At 37.2% G+C, this 21,065-nt stretch overlaps 1 protein-coding gene across 2 annotated transcripts in view; it reads right to left on the reverse strand.

The window, feature by feature from the left end:
- The window catches only part of KCNT2 (potassium sodium-activated channel subfamily T member 2), a 354,431-nt gene that overhangs the window by 67,466 nt on the left and 265,900 nt on the right, over positions 1-21,065 (reverse strand). For both annotated transcript variants that reach the window (XM_012929978.2, XM_058668959.1), the window contains exons 18-20: positions 20,633-20,738; positions 13,210-13,382; positions 1,575-1,709 (exon numbers count right to left, since the gene is read on the reverse strand). In XM_012929978.2, coding sequence (XP_012785432.2) covers positions 1,575-1,709; positions 13,210-13,382; positions 20,633-20,738 — 414 coding nt within the window. The remainder of the gene's footprint in view (positions 1-1,574; positions 1,710-13,209; positions 13,383-20,632; positions 20,739-21,065) is intronic.

A 21,065-nucleotide genomic window follows, 5' to 3' on the forward strand; every position in this document is an offset into this window, starting at 1 on the left:
ATCAAAATCCCAGGATCCTCTCATTAAACTGTAAGTAGTTTTCACCAAGCACAAAATTCAAAAAGGTATCATTTTACTTTATTTACTGGCTTTGAATTACATCTTTGAATTACATTTGTACACCTCGATTCTCTAGGAAGACTTAGGTATGTGCCACATGCTCCACACGTCCTACACCCCCTTGGGAATTCCTCTTCAGAATGGCTGCATGAGCTCTGAGGAGCTTTCTGAGTGAACTGCCATGGGACACTAACAAGGTGTGTGTTCCTCCCCCTGTGCAAATGCAGAGGCAATTTGCCAGACAGCTGCTGGTAGACTCTCCACAGACCAGCTCTCTGAACTTCATACTAACAGCTCAAGTGGGTTAATTGTTTCCCACTCATGTTTACTGCATTGTACTGAGGCTAAAGCTGCACTTAGAGCTACGAGAAAGTGTCTGATGGTGTCTCAGGGATGCAGCTGGCTGCTGTAGGGCACAAAGCCTTGGCCACACAGCACTGAGAATTCATAATAATTCTGCTAATAATTATGATCACTAGAAATTATCAAACAATTAAAACCTACTGGGCATGTACTCAGGCACTATGTATTTCTGAATTTCGAGTAATCTTGCGATTAAAACACGGGAATTTTTAAAAGGACACTAATTTGCCACATCATTCATCTTAATTGGGATTCATGGGTTCTCACCCCTGGATTTTGATTTCTATGTAATTTAGGAAACTTGCCTCTAAGTATTTTAAAAGTTCTTGGAACAGGTATATTCTGGAAAAAGAAACTTTGAAAAGTTACAGCAAAAGCAACTGATCTTTAATTCCATGTTCCCATGATGCTGAAGTTCCCTCATACCTGCTTTATGTACTGTGAAGACAGGAGGTGGAAAGCTGAGAGGATAGAGCTGAGACGGTTTCGTTCAGTTGCATAAGTTCGTGCCTCAATATGTTTTTTAGGGTTTTGAAAGACACCTAGAACTGAACTAAGGATATTTCTGCCATTCAGAAAGATTCAATGCAAGTGATACAGATGTCTTCATTTATAGACAATTTTGACTTCCTCTACTGCATGGGCCCTTCCTTGCTCAGGATCATGTATTCTTACCTAAGATGATTACGAGTCGGGTGTTTGATGCAAGATGGGGTAATAGCGGAGAGAAGGCTGTGATGTTGCTCCTATCTTGGTAAGTATCTGATCTCAGCCCGGCAACTTCCCAACCCTTGCTGTTCAGTTTGCAAACAACCAACTTTCTGCAGCGGCAGGCAAGAAGTTAAAATTACAGAAAAGACAGCTTATTTCAAACCCTGACTGCTACCGACATGTTGTTGAGAATTTGTTATTCTTGAACTGAGAAAACAGTTATACTTTTCCATTTATTCTAAAAGACAAGTCACTGACCAGATTTTAAAAATTTAACTGTACACAGTGCCACTCATACATCAGGTACAACCTACGTATTTCTTTTAATAATATGAATAAACCAAGTAAGTCAGTGCGAGTGTTCCAGCTTCACGCCTCACACAGAGCCAGACTCCAGCGTGTTAGCCTGGCTCCACGCACACCACGTGACGGATACTTGCCTGAAAAGGGTCTGCACGTTCACGATGGTCTTGGCATCGGCCATGTAGTCCTCCTCGGCGCTCATGGTGCTCTCTTTGTCCACAACCACCATGTTGGCAGCAAAGGTCACACCGCACCTGAGTAAGTCATCTAGGCTTGGATACGAAAGGAAGAGAGCAAAGTGTTCTTCAGGGACTCACCAGGCTAGGGGCAGCGCTAATGTGGGCTGACCCCTGCCCTTGCCTGCCCTGCCATTGGAAGTGACCTTGACAGACTGCACAGCTAGATCTCAGCGGGAATTATAATATCATATACTTTTGATTTGGAGCTCCTCAGATGTTATTAGGTCTCAACATTTTCAAAATATCAACGTTAAAACTATTTAATCACTTCTAATTATATAAATGAAACCTGAAAACACCCATTTTTTCAATCAAAGGCAAAAGAGCATATTAGAATATATTTTTAAGAGTTAACATTTAACAGCAGAGTATATTTAGCATGTTGTGAACATGAATATGGCAAATTGGCAGTTTCCGTCAGTTGCTGGCAATAGTTTAGAGTGATGACAAATATTATTTTGATTTTTTTGTGTGTTATTTAGTTATGAGGAAAGTGTACGGTAAGCAGTCCATTTGATGGTTTACTAATTTCCTTGTTGTTGAGAAGTCCGAGTTGATTATGTATTTAATTTGATAACAATTTGTGTGCTGTGAATTGCATTAAGAGTTATGTAGGGCAGAGATGATGCTTACTAAATGTACAAAATGGATTGATGAGATTAGCTAGTTAAATCTTTTCACCAGTAAGGCACTCAACAGCCCATGAGATATTTATTAAAAATGTCAAGTAAATCCTCTTATTTTTGTATCACAGTGTCAAATAGCAGTAAAATAAACATGTTAATCTACTGCTATGTTTCACTGTAAAATTTACCTTTGTTAAAATTTGCTTCGGTTCAAATTTGTTGAGATCGCACGTAAAAGTATCCTAATATTACTTTGGCTGGTATTTTCTAATTACTGTATAATATTTTGGGAATGTAAATTTTATTTGAATGTCAAAAAAAAAAAGAGTTAACATTTACTTGATAGACACAAGAATTTTGTTTCTAAATTGTTTTTGGTAAGAGCACAAGGAAGAAATAATTGCTATATTGATTTAAATGGTCTAACCTAAAGAAAAATAAGCAACTATAAAATGTTTTTAAATGTCTATTATTTCTTTATGCAAATATTAGTTTATAGATTGATTATACACAGCCAAGAGCATGAGATGTACAAGAATCTGTTGTGCACAGCCTACAGTTTCACCAGCCTAAGTTTTTGAGTAACTAAATACCCTAGGTTCTTTGCTACAGTGGGATCACAAACCAGGACACAAATCACCACGAGCCATAATACAGTCCATGTTTGCCCAAACTAAGCCTCACCTAGTATTCTCCCAAAAAGGTTTACCCTCTAAGTTGAACTAGGAAAAATAATGTTTTTGTTATATCTACTTCATAAAATCTAGAAATTTTAGGACTGGCTTGGATATGAAACTAAACTTGAATGAATCAAAGAATGTTCTAGATGCAATTAAACTGCAGACAAATGTATGGGTTCACTGACTTGTACATTTTGCGCCTTAAAATAGAAAAGCTAAAAGATAAAGAATGGTGGTTTCTTCCAGATGCTTAAACTGGAGAGCCATTATTGGGTGAGTCAGCTTTGTCACTTTGGAGGTAGCCGTTTTGCTCCTAGGGGAAGGTGGGAAGCAGAACTTCTCACTATGTTACTAGGGAAAAGAATATTACCAACACCTTGAGTACAAGATTCTGAGCGTAGCCCAGAAGAAAACGTTTTTGCTTGATTCGGGAAAACTGTTATGTGGCAGAGGTTTTATGTCTAAAACTCTGGGTACAGAATGTTACTTCAGACACATTTCCTATGGTCAGAGGGGTCAGGAGCAAACATCTTATCAATGCAGTATCTTGTAGTTTAAATTCAAAGCAATACTTGCATCCAGCTCGTATCTAGGACATCTGCCATACTTGTCATTACATCTTTCAAAATACATTGAAAGAAGAAATATTCAGATGGAGATAAATGTAATATGGTCCCTTAGGGTTCATCAAAATAATGAATCATTTTAGGCCACTTTTCCCTATTTGATCTCTCACAATAGAATCTCTGTGATAAATATGTAGGAGAAGGAGACTATAAGAGAGAGGAAGGTAAAACTTACTAGGTAAGGTTATATTGATGAAAGCCAAGATAGGAAAAATAAATATTTAATTGGAAACAATTAAATGAAGCTCCAGGTATTCTAAGACAAAAGTTTTACTACAAAGTATGTGTGCTAACTTGTACAATGCTAGCTATATCCAGATGTTCCAATTAGTTCCACTCTCAAGTTACTTTCATAGTTTGCTCAAAATTTGGGAAAATTAGCTTAATAATTACCATTAAACATGAATTTATATTCATAGGAAATACATAAAATTGGGATGGTACTTCTGAGCCAGGAAAGTTTTTTTTTAATTTTTATGAATTGAGTTTTTAAAAATTATTGCAGTATTGGACTTTTTTTCTTGAGCAGGCAATCAACTTATTTGTAGAACTCACATCATGGTTTAAGTTCTCACTATCCTTTCTGAAGTCTCTCTTCCCTTCAGGATGAGTGTTGTACACAGGATAACCACCAGATGGCGGTGCACGAAAACTAATCAGGCTGGGGCGCAAACTACAGCTACAGTCTGGAGGACTGCAGCGTGCAACGTACAAAGTAAGGAAATGCCTGTGTTTAATCCTATCCAGGAGATTGTTTTCCTTTTTAAATAAAAGTGTTAAGCAAGCAAAAAAAGAGACTGGTGTGATGAACTTCCTCAGGGTTTTTATCTGTACACAATCACAGTCCGCTGTAATTTCTCTTCGCTCCCCCTTTGCTCACCAGAAAAGGCGATTCGTATCTTTGGTCTGTTCATTTTTGTCACTGTCTAATGATTTTCAGTCTTTTCAAAGTCACATTAGGATTTTAGTGGTGATTTTAGCAGATCCCACTAGTAACACTATAACAGAATGCAAGCTATATTCATAGAAAATGGAGTTAATTTTACTAATGGATAGTAATCTTATTCTGAGTGGCTGTCAGTGTATTCACAACTAATAAACACTTTCAAGGACATAAAAGCTTCATATTTTCAATCCTACCTGATGAAAAACGGTAAGCACAAAATTGATAATGGATAAGTCTTAGCATTTTGTTGTTAAGGCTCTGGCTGATTTTTTAAATTTGATATCATTTCAATATATATTACTTTTCTGTTATTAAAAATTTATTTATGAATTCAACATAATGTATATGCAATAACTGGTATTTTTATACTAACACATATATACTTGTGACCCTTTAAATGATAAACATTTAAGAAATTACCTGTATACTTTGAAATGTGCCTGTAATAAATAAATGCTTAAGGAAATGTTCCATTTAATAAATCTATACAAGCAAGCAAAAAAAGATGGGTCCTTCTAAACAATTTTGAAGGTTCCCAGAAGTTGCGGTTATGGTACCAATGCCTCACAACATTGAAACCTTGAGTTCTCTGTTTCATTAGGTCAATAATGATAATGCTATTCGTACAGATGACACAAAACTAACAATCGTAGATACTGACAAAATGGACACATTGACATGCAGCGGGATTTGTTTTAATCCAACAACAGACAACTGCCAATGAATTTTAACATCAGATTTATACACAAGAACATAAGCTCCCCATGCAAAATATGTCACATCTGCAATACTGACATGGCAAATTACACTCATGCGACCACAAGGCACAGCACAACCACAGGACACTACAAGAGTGTGCCAAGGAGATTTTCACCTACTTGTCAATGGAGCCCACCATGTAGTAAACCATTGGAAACCAACAGATTGCATCCAGAAAATGCATATCTGGCCTAAGTAGCAGATGGGTTACAAAATGAAACAGAGTGTCACAACAGTGGCAGCACTTCTGGGGAAGGAAGCAAGTTGACTTAGTTCACATTCCTGAAACTAAACATGAGTGACAAGATTCACCGAAGTGCCCTTTTCATAGCATTCGTTAGAGCATGTCTTGCACACTTGTTCATGACTAGGAAGGTGTATTCCAGCTTTCTAAACCAGAAACTTCGCCTAACTCGACAGAAAAACTGTATCCATATTCTTAATTATGATCAAAAGAACTTTGTCAGAGAATTTAAAAGCTATTTACAGAGGAGAACTTGTAAAAGAAAGAAACAATGTTTAATTTTTTCCTTAGATGATAAAACACAGACATCAATGTCTTTTCAGAGCAATATTCTCTGAGATAAATATATGTGGCACAATACGCAAAATGTGTCTTAAGACAGAATTTTTATGAAAGGAATTGGACTTTTGATTTACTCAACATATATTGTCGATCAAAATTTGTTATGATTGAAATTCTGCACACATATTGAGGAAACAACCATTAACCAAAAGACATTAATCTTCATAAATTTAATGGTTCACAAATGCATGTATTCACTCAATATATATTCAGAATCTTTATTTAACAATCATTTTAATGGACTTTGTTATTTGTTTAAGGAATTTGTTTAAATAACTTGTAGAAAGAAGAAACAACTGTCAGGATTCACACGCAATTTCCAAATGTATGTTTTAATCTGAAAAAAATAAACCATCTGCTTCTATAAGGAATGGAGTGGAGAAAATTTTTCAGGCATGATATATACTTTGGGTGCTGGTGGAATTTGTCCAGCATAATAAAAAGAATGGGAAATTCTGTTTTAAGGAAATTAATAGCACCTACAATTTTCCAGAAACTTCTCCCAAGCTGGATCAACCATTTTCCTCCCTTCTTCCTGCTGTGATCCACTAACCTATTCCTTACCATCTAAATAAAAAGAATATCCAATGGAGCAAAGGTTAAAACAGAAATCTTTTGAAAAATAGCACTTTTACAATTTTGGCTAAATTATTCCCATGCTTTTGTTTTGGTCATTTAAGCAGCATGAAATGTATTTTATAAATATGTCAGATTATTTGAAATTTTTGAGAAATTAATTACTGAATTCTTTGCTGTCTGTTATCTATTACATTCCGTATCTTCCTACAATCAATAATTTACATGAATAGCTTCTGATGACTTTTCTTTAGCATTAGATGCTATCATCATTTTAGGAAGGATAGTAAATACATCTCCTGATACATGTTATTCTCAAGTGGGCACTCCCCGGTGCAAAGGGAGTACCTCTGCTTGGACAGGCAGTGTGCTGCTGCTTAGAACCAGCAAGGACCTTCCATGTGTTGAGAAGACGCCTTTAGGACTCTCCAGCGGAAACGCAGGTCCTGGCAGAGTGGAGCAGCACTGAGGTTTTGTGGAGGTTTGACAAATCCTTTACCTTTGTCTTTTTTCACTACTATTTATGTTTTAGTCTCTTGGCTCCTAATGTCACACACATGCCAATCCGTCAAACTGAGCATTTCAAGTGCCAATAATCTAGGTAGTAGAATTGGGTGCATTATTCTTCATTGTTAATCACAGACGTATTTCTGGACTGGAAAAGCTTCCTTTTTCACTTTACTCGTTCTTTCCAGTCCAGGTAGCTTCAATTTCTTTAGGCTATCTTCTCTGCCCACTGCCCACTGCAATACATCTTTCTTCTAATATCTTGTGATAATATTTGGTATTGTTGAGACAAACCAATAGGAATGTTGGGACTCTTTTACGGAATAGGTAACTATTGAGGTCCCTGGGGACGATATGGGTCTCTGAGTCATATTAGCCCTTCTGTTGACATTAAAGTTCAAGGCCTGTGCTTTTTGCTTCATTGTCTGGGAGAGAAGATAAAAGCTAATCAATCATTGTACTGCGTTGCTTAAGAAAACATAACTTATTCAATTCATAAGCAATTCTGCCACAAATTCGTGGCAAAGAATAAGCAGTCTTTACATCCTTAGAAATTGCTTTAGTGTCTATATTGTGTTTGACAGAGCTCAGACTTGAATGAATTCAGCTTTGTTAGAAGGTAAACAATACTCCTCAACCTGAGTAAATATATATTTCTAAATGGTTTAATTAAAAAGATTGTGACATGTTGTTTACAAAATTTAATTCTGCACAAGAAATGGATGGCTCCACTACTACTATTTAAAACAGTGGTTCAAAGGAAACCTGAAATGAAAGATTAAATCAATTGTGCATTTATAGGTTGTTCCAGTAAGTGGGCAAAACACTCATGAAAACAATTTGATTAGAAACTGAGCAGCAGAAAGAATACAAAATGTTTTCATTGGCCTCATATTTTTCTTATTAGGATCAGTCAATTGGTAAGCATAACCTTTGCATGAGAAACTTTATTATGTATTTAGAAACATGAAATAAAAACAAAACATTTACAAAAAATCTGAGGCATCCTTTATTACATAACATCTCAAAAAGAATAAACGAAGAGTTGAATGCAGAAAATTAAGCAATAAGTAAATAGAACAGAGAGTATGCTTTTGTGATCTGCTTGCTAAATAAAGAAAGCTTATTTGAAGGAATGTGAAGACGGCAAATTCAACCATAAGATTCAGCACCGAAACTGAACACATAAGAAGGAAATGTCAAAAATTACTGTTCAGAAAAATTTGTAAATCAAAGCTTCTTTACATATGAAGAAATGTTTCACATAAAAAGGAAATGATAAACACAGAGAAAAATAAATATGTTGCAGAATAAATATGAATAAACACAACAAGACATCACAAGTCAAAACTACTAATAAACAAAATAATTCAGCAAATATGAAAGGTAACTGATATTTAAAAACAGATGAAAAATGACTATATTCATTAATTAAAGCAATAATTATAATTGTTTTGAGAAATTTGATTAGTTAGGAGCGGAGAACCTATGTATTTATAAAAACTCACATAAAGCTCATCATATACAAATACTAAATAGCATTTTCTAAGAAATGGAACAATTTTGGAATATGCATGAAACTGCAAAATGCAATGCCATTATTTCTTTCTAATTTAACTAATAACTATAATTATATTTATTTAAAGTTCAAGAAATGAACGTAACATGCATTTAAGAGCAGAACTTTATAGTGAGAAATTACAATGTTTAGTTCATTTCTTTCTAAAATATAAAAGTTAACTACTTAAAATGAATTTGAAATTTATTGTTTTTCATGCAAATATACTCATCCAATTAAGTAGAGGCTGTATTGTTTCCTTGACTCTTTCCCAGTTGCCTGTCATGTGTCAAACGCACTACCTTTTAGAATAACACAGTCATTTAGCAGAAGCTTTTATCAGTAAGAGAAGCTTAGATGTTATAATGACCTGAAGTGGTAGATGTTTTAGCAGGAATATTCAAACAGTCAGAACTGAAGTTTACTTTGTGTTGTATGTGAAGGGAAGCCTGAACTAACAAATGGGTGATAGGAATGAGACTTTTTTAACATTGAGAATGTAATTCTGATACTTCATCTTTGTATAATTTTGGGTAACATATTCCAACTTTATGTTTACATTTTTCTCTCATATGAAAATGTTGTTAGATGATTAGTTGACATTTAAGGTTGTGGTGATAATGAAAATGTTGAAAGTCAGGATGTTAAAGCAGATCAAACAGAACAGATGGTCAAACAATTTGAGCTGACACCTGCTGTAATGAGACAGTCCCAGGAGAAAGATGTTTTCATTATATTTGAGTTTTTATTTAACTGCCATTTGAGACACAGAAATCTATTTGGAGATATTGCAAATGCATCTTTTGACCTAATTTCTGTGTGTTATAAAGTATACTTTAAAACTCTATATTTATGACATCTGTTATTTACCTTCCTTTTATCGAATTAGCTGATCTTTCAGCCAAAGTTGTTGCTGAAAGTCCTAAGAAAGCATACACCAAGTACAGTTTTCAGCAATGCTCATGTGGATCTAAAATCGAGTCAAGCCCATGAATTAAGGAAGAAGTAAGGAGGGGTATACAAGCAAAATCAGCACTGCGTACTTCTCTATGTCTTGAAAGTATTTGAAATGGCCAAGCATTTTTCATACTGTTTTAACATAAATAGAAAAATACTAGCTATTTTACAGCAAACAGATACCTCATTTTGCTTGTTTGTTCGCTCTGTTTTAAGGATTGCATTAAACTTCCTGAAACTCTATTTATTGGTGTTTAGTTTGTGTTTACTCATTCTTGGCCAAAGAAACAGAACAACAATGACAAATATTAGAAACAATTTGTGAGAAATGCACAAGAAGCATTTTACAGCATGAGCCAGAAAAGAAGTTGACTAACTGAAGAGGACATCAAATAAAGAAGTTGACATAATTATATTATTGTAATAAACTGAAACAAAGCCTGTACTCAGGAGAATCTTCAGGAATAGGAACACAGAGGGAATTGTCAGTACAACTAGTGGTATTTTATACTCTTATTTCCAAATATAATTGGAAACCTTCATTTTTTTTCATGTATTAAAGACTACACTAGGTAATAAAGAGTTGGAAAAACAAACTGGGAATCACATATCAGGTGTTAATCCTAGCATTGACCCCGGAAGAGAGCATTAACTTCTTTGGATCTGTTTTACCTCATCTGAAAAACAGTGGTGTATCTGAGTTACAATATATACAAAATAGCTATTTCAGTTATTTCAGTGTTCAAATATTTGCTATATAATCATAATCTTTGAGATCTCTGAATTAATTGGAAAATCATCAGTTTTTACTGTGAATTCATTTCCAATGCAATCAAGTGGAAAGTGAAGCTAACATGCATGCATGCTTCTTACTTGTCAATATATACAGAAAGTAGTGGTAAGGAATATTAACTTTATTAAATGATCTAAAGCATATTAGGCTTATGAAACAACCCAATATTATTTGATTAAGATAAAATATTCTCTGATAAATGCCACTTGTATGTGTATACAGAAATATTGACCCGCGTCTCCATAATTAAAAGTAGAGTTCTCTTGATTTTTCAGTGAAACCACTACTTGACTTAATACCTCTCACAGGAAGTTCAGCCAATCGTTGAGCAATCAGAGATTTGCTAAGTCTGTTTATTCAAAGCCAAACAGAAGAGCACTGACTTACACTTAGAGAACTTTAAAATTTACATAGAGTGCACTTGCAAAGGGGACTGACTTGGGCTTTGGTGGTGCCCTAGGTTCCAAGCAATAAGGGGGATAAAAAGAATGAACTTGGATTGTGAGATAGGGTAACTTGTCCAGACCGGAAACTAGCAGAGTCCAATGGGAACTCCACTGTGAGAGCTGAAGAGATAAGGGGTTTCGTTAGGACAAATCGAATCCTAAAATACTATAAAGATCATAAGACTTTTTTTTTCTTTCTTATCTTTACTGGAGGGAAGTGGTAAGACAGTCCCCACTTCTTTCCTCTCAATTTCTTTCTGTCTTCCTCTGAGTAACCTGGGGCCTGAGGTTGAGTCAGTTGATCCAAGCTTGGTAAAAAAGGGCTTCCCTGAGGCAATCAATTTGGTCACCTTAGGAAGCAAATGTCTGCAAGCCTGGCACTTTGCAATACACATAATACCTGGAGGTCTCTGCTGTGCCTGTCCAGCCCTGTCCCTGGGGGCTGCCCACCAGGGCTGCTGCAGAATGAAGGCCTTGCTTAGAAATTCCTGGGGAGGGCCATACACTCTGGCAAGAGCCACCCTGTAACCCCAACTTTGCTCTCCCACTTTCTTTTTTTAAAGATGAACATATATTGATATGCATATGTTTGAAACAAGATAATAGAGAGAAGCACAGAGTTCTGTGTCCATTGGTTCACTTTCCAAACTATTGCAACAAACAACTGTAGGCCAGGCCACAACCAAGAAACAAGAACTCAGAGTGGGTCTCAATGCACCGAAACAGGACTAAAACATCTTTGGCTGCCTTCCCAGGCTCATTAGCAGGAAGCTGGACTGGAAGCAGGGCTGTTGGGCCAGAACCGGCATTTAGAATAAGGGCAACTTAACCCATGAAGCCATGGTCTGTTAACAGGACATGTTAAATTTTGCTCTGATATATTTTTTAGGAGTTGTATTTCTATTCCTGAATAAAAGATGGACCTCCCCCCATTGAAACTAGTAAAATATATCTTGACAATAGGATACTAGAATTTCTACCATTGTCTATACCCACAATGTCATGATGCACTTAAGTCACAGAAAGATAGACTTACTGCTGCTGGAGGACTATACTATTGTAATAATGTGGGAAAAAACAGTGTGTGTATGTGGAGGGGTATAATGGGGAGAGTGGATATCCCTGTGCTATGGAACTCCATCATGAAAAATATTTTTTTTTTATAAAAGAACACTTAAAACAAAGTTTTTCTACACCAACCAACCTCACCCCATCCTGCATGCCCCCTTCGCTTCTATGCCAGAAAGGTACAGAAATGGGCACTGTGTCATTAGGACAGAAAATCCATCATCTGGAAACATCTCAGATGTGCTCAACTTTCAAAGGTAACGCTCACTGTGATGATGCTGCCAGAAACAGCCAGTAATGAGCATCGTCGTAACAGTACAGTCAGTGCCAGTACTGTAAAAATGATCACAAATTAGTTATCTCTGTTGCGCGAAACTTGTTAAAAAGGCAAAGACAAGGCAACAAACTTGAATTCATTTAAACTAAAATTTGCATGATGTTTGAATAAATGAGCAGTGTGGGTGGATTCTAAAACAGCGTAATAATCTAAGAATCACCTGCTACTAATTATTATAATTTTTAATTATAATTTTAGAATAAAATTGCTTTAGCACCTGGATGCAATGTCCTATGTTACTATTTGCATAAGAACTTGGAGCAGCCAGCATTGCTGCACCTCTGGGAAGCAGGCATCCCAAGCCAACAGGGATTCAAAATCTGGCTGCTCTGCTTCTGATCCAGCTCCCTGCTAATGTCTGGGCCCCTGGGCTCAGGCAGAGACCTGGACAGAGCTCCAGGGTCTGGCTTTAGCCTGGCCGAGATTCAGCTGCTCTGGACGCTTGAATAAATCTGCACACGGGAGATTTAAATAGTCCGTAAATTATGGCGTTCAAATAAACACATAACTCTGTAAAAATAAAAAATCTGAAATGTGTAATTTCATTAACAGAACTAAACCAATTCAATATTTCAGAATGCATGCAAATGGCCAAGTATACTTTTACTGCGTTAAGGTGTGTATGTGTTAACACGGGTGCACATCAGTGTGTGCTGGTGCCATATGCCTCACAGGCAACAGCACATCAGCACATTCTTTTCTAATAACTAAAAGTTCTTTAAGAATACTCAAATACAATCCAGGTTTGGCAGAGAGTTTACAGTCTACTTGATTATCTGAAGGAAAATTGTCAAAATTCTTTCGACAGCCTGATATTATGAGCAGATAAAGATCTGCAAGATAGCTTTATATAAAATTCTCACAGTATTCCAAGAAAGTTAAAGCAGACATTCTGAAACATAACCATACTCAATGATTCTCTTTAGTACAACATAGAATATGTCTCCCAGTGAACCTTGTACCACAATGTGTCTTATTTAAAATACCACCATCAAGTTAAATTACTTTTTGCACATAATACAAGACTGAAAACACTTCTGTGGTTTGTCTATTTTAAAATGTACTTACGGGTTATCCAACAGCAGTACTATAGGATTAAGTTCTTTCTTTGGTCTATAATATGCCCTGAGAGGAACAATAAAATTATACAATCCATTTCCAGCTGTTTCAGCTGCAACTATAATTAGTTTATTTTTGAATCCATAGGCTTTTGCGTCCTCATAGTAGTTATGCTGGCAACTCTAGAGAAGAAAAATTATACAAAGAAATGCCATTTATACCCCACTAAAATTGTTGAAAAATAAGTAGCATAGGAACATCTCACTACTGAATATCTAAAATGATACATTTAGAAAGAAACAAAAAGCAAAAAATAATCCCATTCTAAATGCATAAATGATACAGTAAAATAATAATGCAAATTCTCTTAAGTAAAATAATAATAGCAATGACAAGAGCAAGAACAATACAAAGGGTATTTTGTTATTTCCTGGGAGTCTAGAATTTGCTGGAATTGGAGATACTAAACCAACACTACACTAAGCTTGTTTATAAGCATGGAAAACTACTTCGGCAGCTTGCTCTTTCATCTTTGTGTATCTACATGGATTTGTTTTTGTTACAGTTGGAGTTATTTGGTTCTCTGTGGATTCATCACCTCTAGAACATTCTTTGCTATGATTCCTTTATAAAAGTTACAGACACTGGTTGGGAACAAGCACCATGAGGAAGCGAAGCAATGAACAAAATAATTAGACTGAATAAGACTGTAAACTCTGCTGATATGAGATTCAGAACAGAAAATGCACAAGCATAAAATGCCTAAAGAAAGAAGACAAAGTGATTAAAGTATGAAGAAGAACAGGAAGCTATTAAACTATCCAAGAAAAGTTGAAACAATGATATCTGTACCTATTTTTGCATGTCTTCTAAAACTACACATTGTAACCCAGAAGACTATTTAAATCACACAAGTAATCATTTGAAAAGCTGTCTGCAGAACGGTGGAAGGTAATGCTTAAAACGCAAGACAGTAGCAGAAGGAAATCAGATCGGAAAAAAAAAATGAAAGGCTTCCAAGTTAGTATAGCAAGATCCAGAGTATGTTTAACAAGAACAATTGCAAAAAATGGGTAAGAGATTATCAGCAGAAGGCCTGATCCAAGGAAATATTGACTGAGGATAGTCTCTAACTTTTAAAAAGAATTCTCCAACCTGTGAGAAATTTGCTTCCCTGAAGCCTGTCTCTTCTCTCCAAGCCAATGTGCATCCACTGAATAATGATCAAGAAAAATCTACTATCATTGAATTTTTCAGAAATTCTGACTATATTTAGGACACTTTGAAACATTCCCTAACTCTCCTGAAAAGTAGCTGGGCTTGTGTCTCCTGGAACTAGACCATGAATAATCTATGTTGAATAATCCTTGAACTTTTTTCTAGAGCCTGTTTATTTCCACTGACGATTTGCTGGCAAGCAGTGTGGGGTCAGAGAAGACTCGGAAACCCCCAGCTGTCATAACTCACACAGGTACCAACACCGGCAGCCTGTGAATATGCAGCCTTCGACTTCTCTCTGGAGGGAATGCTACATTCTCGTAGAGCTCCAGACCCTCCTTGTATGGTTTATAGTCCACCAGGTATACACTTGGCTAGTTTCTGTATATCTTTTTCAGAAAATATGAATATTTTTTCAGAGCTATAAGTCATGCTTCTATCGAAGCAGTCTTCCCTCTCTGGTCATCACAGTGTTCTGTGATTAAACGAAGAGCCGGCTTGAGCTGTCTCTTATCTTTGCTGGGAAACATGAGAGACTGCGTGTGTCAGCTCTTTAAAGCTGGAACTCCGGCTCCTGCAAGCCAAAAGGCACCAATGGATAACCACGGGCCTAAGGCAGTGGCAAGGGGGTGATTACCTATGATATGCAGCAACCCTACAGAAAAATCCAACCAGAAATTTCAAGTAAGCACATCAGGGAAGTGCGTATGAGCACTGGTCACCTTGCACTTGGAGCCCTCTCAGAAATGCAGATTCTGTGTACAGAAGACTGAGGCATGTGCACAAGTCACATTCCCCAGAGTACCACACTCCTATCAACAACATAAGGTTTTAGTTTGAGGCAATTCAGTAGTCCTCAGATTTTAAAATCTGCAGAACAAAGAAGTATCAATGCATTTCCACCAGCAGACTGCATGTTAGGTAACTATTATGCCATTATGTGCCAACGAATTCAGTCTTATAAAGCATGATATAAATCTTAAATTTCCCAAAACAGGAACATCGGATAACCCAAAACTAACTTTTTGTATGTCAAAACTGGAAATGGTAGGTACTTCATCAAAGATCGAGAACTGGAAGGTGGCTTTGACTGACACTTTGGGACATCAAAAGCCATGGACGCTCAATGAACGTCGTGCAGGAAGCAGACAGATGCATGTGTACGTGAGCTTTACCAGACAACTGAAGCTGCAGCAGGAAAATCACCCACCCTTCCCCCGCACGCCTGCTTCATCCCCCGCACTTCCTCCCGAGACTGTCACTCCCCACCGTGATTTATCCTGACCGCACTTTGGCCCTTTCCCTCCACCCACACTTACCATTAACGAAAACCCTGAGAATCTGGGTGAAGAGTTTAGTGGACACAGAGAATCAAGTAACACTCCTCACCAGAAACAGAATTAGAATCTTTTTCACAGGACTTCCTTAGGAAAACCAGGACTTACTAAGTGGCTTTGTAAAAGTCTAAATTACTCTTCAGACTTACTACCTGGATCTTCTGACCTGTGTCAGTAGGTTTAGTTGGCACTGGAAACTCAATCTGAAGCACGCTTGAGAGTAACAGAGTGGAAGAAATCGGCAGCTCATTTGGATAAAACAAATGCTGATGCCTGGGAAGCTGGAGGGAAATCGGTGGCTGAGGTTGTTTTATTGCCCAATATTATTCAGAAAGCAAAAGACCTGACCAAATAAAATACAAGAGTGCAATACAAAACACACTCAAACTCTTCATGCTTTTCTACTTGTTTCAAAAAGCTCTTTAAACCATACCTTAGGATTTTGACTATCATGTAAGTGACATCCTTCTAACTACCCTTCTAAGAAGAAAAAGTATAACTTGGGTAGACAGTCTGGTAACTGTAGCTGTTCAATTATCCTGGGTTACAGAGGGGAAAGCAGCTCCTAAAAGCAGGAGCTTGCAACTAAAAGCACTAAATTCCTGGTGAACTCTTATTATACAAAGATCAGGAACTGAATCAAAGAAAGGGCTCCTGCATTTACAGTCTCCACAGAGAAGGCCCATCAACTATCGTTTATTTCCTACCACCTTGCTAAAATGAAAGGAGGAACACCGGAACATCCATTTCATATCTCAGTCATGCACCTGACAAGAATCCTGAATGAATGTGCACTCTTCTTGAGTCCCTGAAAAGGACAGCCCAAACAGCTTGACTCCAGAGATGTGTTTGCTTTTGACCTATATATTGTTACACTGTATATATTAACACTGAATGCCTTACTTTAACCGTAAAGAACTTACTTGGGAACTTGGCACTATCCTTAGACTCTATGATAATGATTAGAATTGTATTTAAACTTTACCATATATTAATGTTCAGTGTTTTCACAGTAATTTATATGCTCTGTCTGCCAAAGACATCACCCTAATTCCTCCCCATGAGGCAATCCCAAGGAAAATGACTTGGCCTGAGGAAAAACTGAAAGTACAAACTGGGAGTTCGTAACAATTCAACAAAACTATACTGAGGTCTACAACAAGGCCAGATTACTATAGGTAAGGAAGACAATAATGCTTGAGGGGAAAGTTTTGATCAGTTAGGATGTGGGTTGCCCTCTAATTCAACACTTTACTGATAATCACTGGTTCCGTTATGATGTTAGTTGTTTCATGTGTTGCTTTAATGATGTTGGCTGAGACATTGCTTCCATCTGTGGAAATCATACACAATCTTGTTTTCTTCATCTATACATTCTCATTCTGGTCAAGAAATGTCCTTCCTAAAATTAAGCAGTGAACTTTAGCATACCCTTTCTCCGAAAATTCTGGAATCAGGTTCTCAGCCAGAAATCTCAAATCAATAAGAAATTTATCTCCACCTACATAAAGTTAACCAGTTTGGGCCATGGCAACATGCGTCCATTATTTAGTGATCAACTAAAATCCACTGCCATGGATAACATATATTATTTTTTCTCTATTTATTCATTTTTTAAAGATAGCCACTAATGAAAAATACAAAACAGGCCAGGTTTGATCTGAACATTGCAAGTAGCACCTTAAGACCTCTACCGAATAAAATCCCCAAATTCTGAGTATAATTTATCCACACTGGAATACTTCCAAAGACTTGTTAAAGACCTGTTGGCTTTGTGCCTTCCTCGATATTTGTGACTCATACTCTTTCCTTGAATATTCCTTATATTCACTTGTTTTATAGCCTCTTCATTAACAAAGTAGTAAAACTCAAAGATCTTCAGTTTCAGGAAACACAGAGTCTCAGTGTAAATAAACACAAAGAATGGCACAGTCACGCACTGGGCAGTGAAGGTACAAAACCACTAAGACAAGGGGCTCTCAAAAGTTTCTACAGAAACGGGAGAGATGCCTCATGAAACACAGTAAAGAGAATTATGGCTGACTTTCCTACACTGATGTGGACCACAGAAGGCCATAAATAAAGTTGTTAAAGTACAGAAAGTGAAAGAGAATAGCTTGAAATTGGACAACAGGCAAAGCTGTATTTCAAGATTGTGGGCAAAACATTTCAAGGGAAACCGTAATTGAGAGAACTGGCCATTAGCAGAATTTCATTAGCAAATTTTCAAAGGAAGGTTTTTCATCTAGGAAGAAGAAAAATGAGCCCTGAAGGAGGATTTAAGTCATTAAAAACAGAAAATGGATGACAAAGAATATGATAAAGAAGAGGATAACGAAGCACTACTGCAAAGGTTCTTGGAGAGTTATTGATACATGCAGAATATGAGGGCATATGAAGAAATAAGGTCACTCTAAAGCATTCATGGGTGCCAGCATTACAGTGTAATGAATTAAGCCTCAACATGCTGGCATCCCAGCTGTCCCACATATGATCTGGCTCCTTGTTAATGTGCCTGAGAAAGCAGTGGAAGATGGCTCAAATGTTGGGCCCCGGTACCCATGAGGGAGACCAAGAAGGAGCTCAAGGTCCCTTGCTTCGGCACAGCGTAGCGCCAGGTATTACAGTCTTTTGTGCAGTGTGAACCAGTGGATGGGAATCGTCGCTGTGCCCCCCCTTTACTCCTTTTCTCTCTCACTCTTTCTCTTCTCTGCCTTTTTCTCTCTCACCCTATAACCTCACATTTCAAGAGGAAAATTTTAAATAAACCATCAGTAATAGAAAGGTTAAAGAAGAGACTCATGGTGGAAAGACGTTTGGATTATTTAGAACTTCAACACGGATGCGACAGATAAAGAAAAAATGTAAAAGAGACTTGGAGGTAATAAAAGTCATAGCAAGAAAAAAGGAGAGGAAATAGAGAATATACTGCTGGCAAACCCTGACAAATACACCAGTTTGCTGATTGATACTGGTTTGGAATGAGCTGTGCAACATGAACCCAAAAACAAACTTCCCAAGCACAGTACAGCTAGCCGAAAAATCGCATCTCATAAGCTCAAACTAGATTTTCATTAGTAAAGCAGATCACTGCCTTCCAGCCTCCTGCTACCTATATAATGAATAATCCCAGTCATCACCAGCTAGTAGGCCACACTCAGAAAATGTGCTTTATGAAAATAGTAGAGACACATTTAATACTCAGTCACTGACTGTAGCAGACTCTACATCACCTCTCTACTAACTCAAAGTTTAGTTCTTCAGTAAATCGGATTCTGCTTGTAGAGGTAAATAATTTCTGCTCTTAGGTCTCCAAATATTTTGTTAATATTTTGTTTTTAACTGCATATAGAAAAAGAAATAAGGTTCATCAGCAAGTAGTTCAGGTGTTGTGGTGCCTTAGATGATTATTTTAGGAATCTAAGAAAAACAACAAATGTTTTATAAGTAAAATGTTAGTCATAGAAAAAAATAAGCTTGGAAATGATCATACAGAATTTCCTTAGAAGGAACTTAGGATGCACTAATATTATCCAAACCATGGACTGTTTAGAAATAGCAAATGCTTCAGAATATCAGCATAAAAAGGCCTTGAGAGATGAGGTCCTTCCTCCAGTGGGGACAAATGAATATGCTGAGGCAGGGATTTCTTAATATTCTGTTAATACCTTCCTCAAAATGATAATAGCCAAATTTTAAAAGATCATCACATAAAATCGTGAAATATTGGTAAAATGTACTAAGAATTCATGTAATTTTCAAGTCCTTGGCACTGCTCTAAGCATGCATTGATTTATGTAGTCATAAAAGATTCAAACTTAAATTATACTCATTTTATAGAAGAAAAACTGAAGCTTATTTTTGACATAATACCCAAGCTGCATAGTTTGTGAGTGAAAAGCCAGATATTAACTCTAATTTGAAATTGTATGGTAAAATCTAAAGCACATGGCTAGGATTGTGGCAAGTTGATATCCTGTTTTCTGGACCTGACGCCATGGCCTATCGGCCAAAGTCCTCGCCTTGAACACGCGAGGATCCCATATGGGTGCTGGTTCTAATCCCAGCAGCTCCACTTCCCATCCAGCTCCCTGCTTGTGGCCTGGGAAAGCAGTTGAGGACAGCCTAAAGCCTTGGGACCCTGCACCCGTGGGGAGACCCGGAAGAGGTTCCTGGTTCCCAGCTTCGGCTCGGCACAGCACCAGCCATTGCGCTCACTTGGGGAGTGAATCATCGGACGGAAGATCTTCCTCTCTGTCTCTCCTCCTCTCTGTATATCTGAGTTGGCAATAAAAAATAAATAAATTTTAAAAAAATAAATCCTGTTTTCTCATTCCTCAGACGCACAAATACAGGTCCAGCACAATGACCGTGTTGTGATCAGGATCGACTTGCTGGCCTTCTTGGGGATTTTTTTTTCTGGATGACTTCCCCAGAACATCCAAGCAGAACAAAAGTTTTAGACAGGGGATGCTAGGGGAGATACTTCTCTTGTCTAGTATCTCATACATCTGTGTCTTACACGGAGACAAGTCATCAGATCAGGGAACCTCACAACGTCATCTAAAGCAAAGATGGTGACATCACTAATGCACATTAGCCGAAGCAATGTGGGGGCTTTGGAATACTGAAGGCATTTATGTTGGAGATTTCTCTCCATATTCCTCCTTAAAAACATGACTGAGTGATTCATTTACAGTTTAGAAAAGAATAGAGCATTCAGACCAATTTAGGAATTCATGTAATTAAACTAATACTTAGATAATAATGCCTCTTTAACCTATTTTAATCAAAATAACATGCAAACACTGAACTATATGAAATCTTAGAAAGTCCTAATGTTGATTCGGCAGAAAACAGAAGCAAAACATGCTTACCTTATCTAATCTTAAGCAGCAAAATGGCACTTTTTCCTGAAGGAGATGACAGAAAGTGGGTGAACTTCCTATATAAGGAGAATATGGTGGGTAGCCTTTAGCGTACCTGCAAACAAGGCGAGATGTTACCCTTGGCTAAGGCATTCACATTCCTTTCCCTTGACAAAAAGTAAAACCCCCTAACTCCTTATGCTGCATTTACATTTTGATAAACATGAAAGTCTAGAACACTGGTGTGCATACCACATCACAGGGACCAAATCTGGCTCATTACCAGCTCATCATAGTTTTTGCATTCTTCAACAGCTAAAAAAGTAAAAAGAATAATATCACTCCACATGAGACGGAACTGGCATCTAAGTCCAAGCCTTTGCAAGCGTCTGTAAAGTATAAGGCATGCTCCATACAGCAGGGAACACTGCCGTACTCTAGC

Source organism: Ochotona princeps, chromosome 10 (assembly GCF_030435755.1).
Source record: "Ochotona princeps isolate mOchPri1 chromosome 10, mOchPri1.hap1, whole genome shotgun sequence".
NCBI classification, from domain to species: domain Eukaryota; kingdom Metazoa; phylum Chordata; class Mammalia; order Lagomorpha; family Ochotonidae; genus Ochotona; species Ochotona princeps.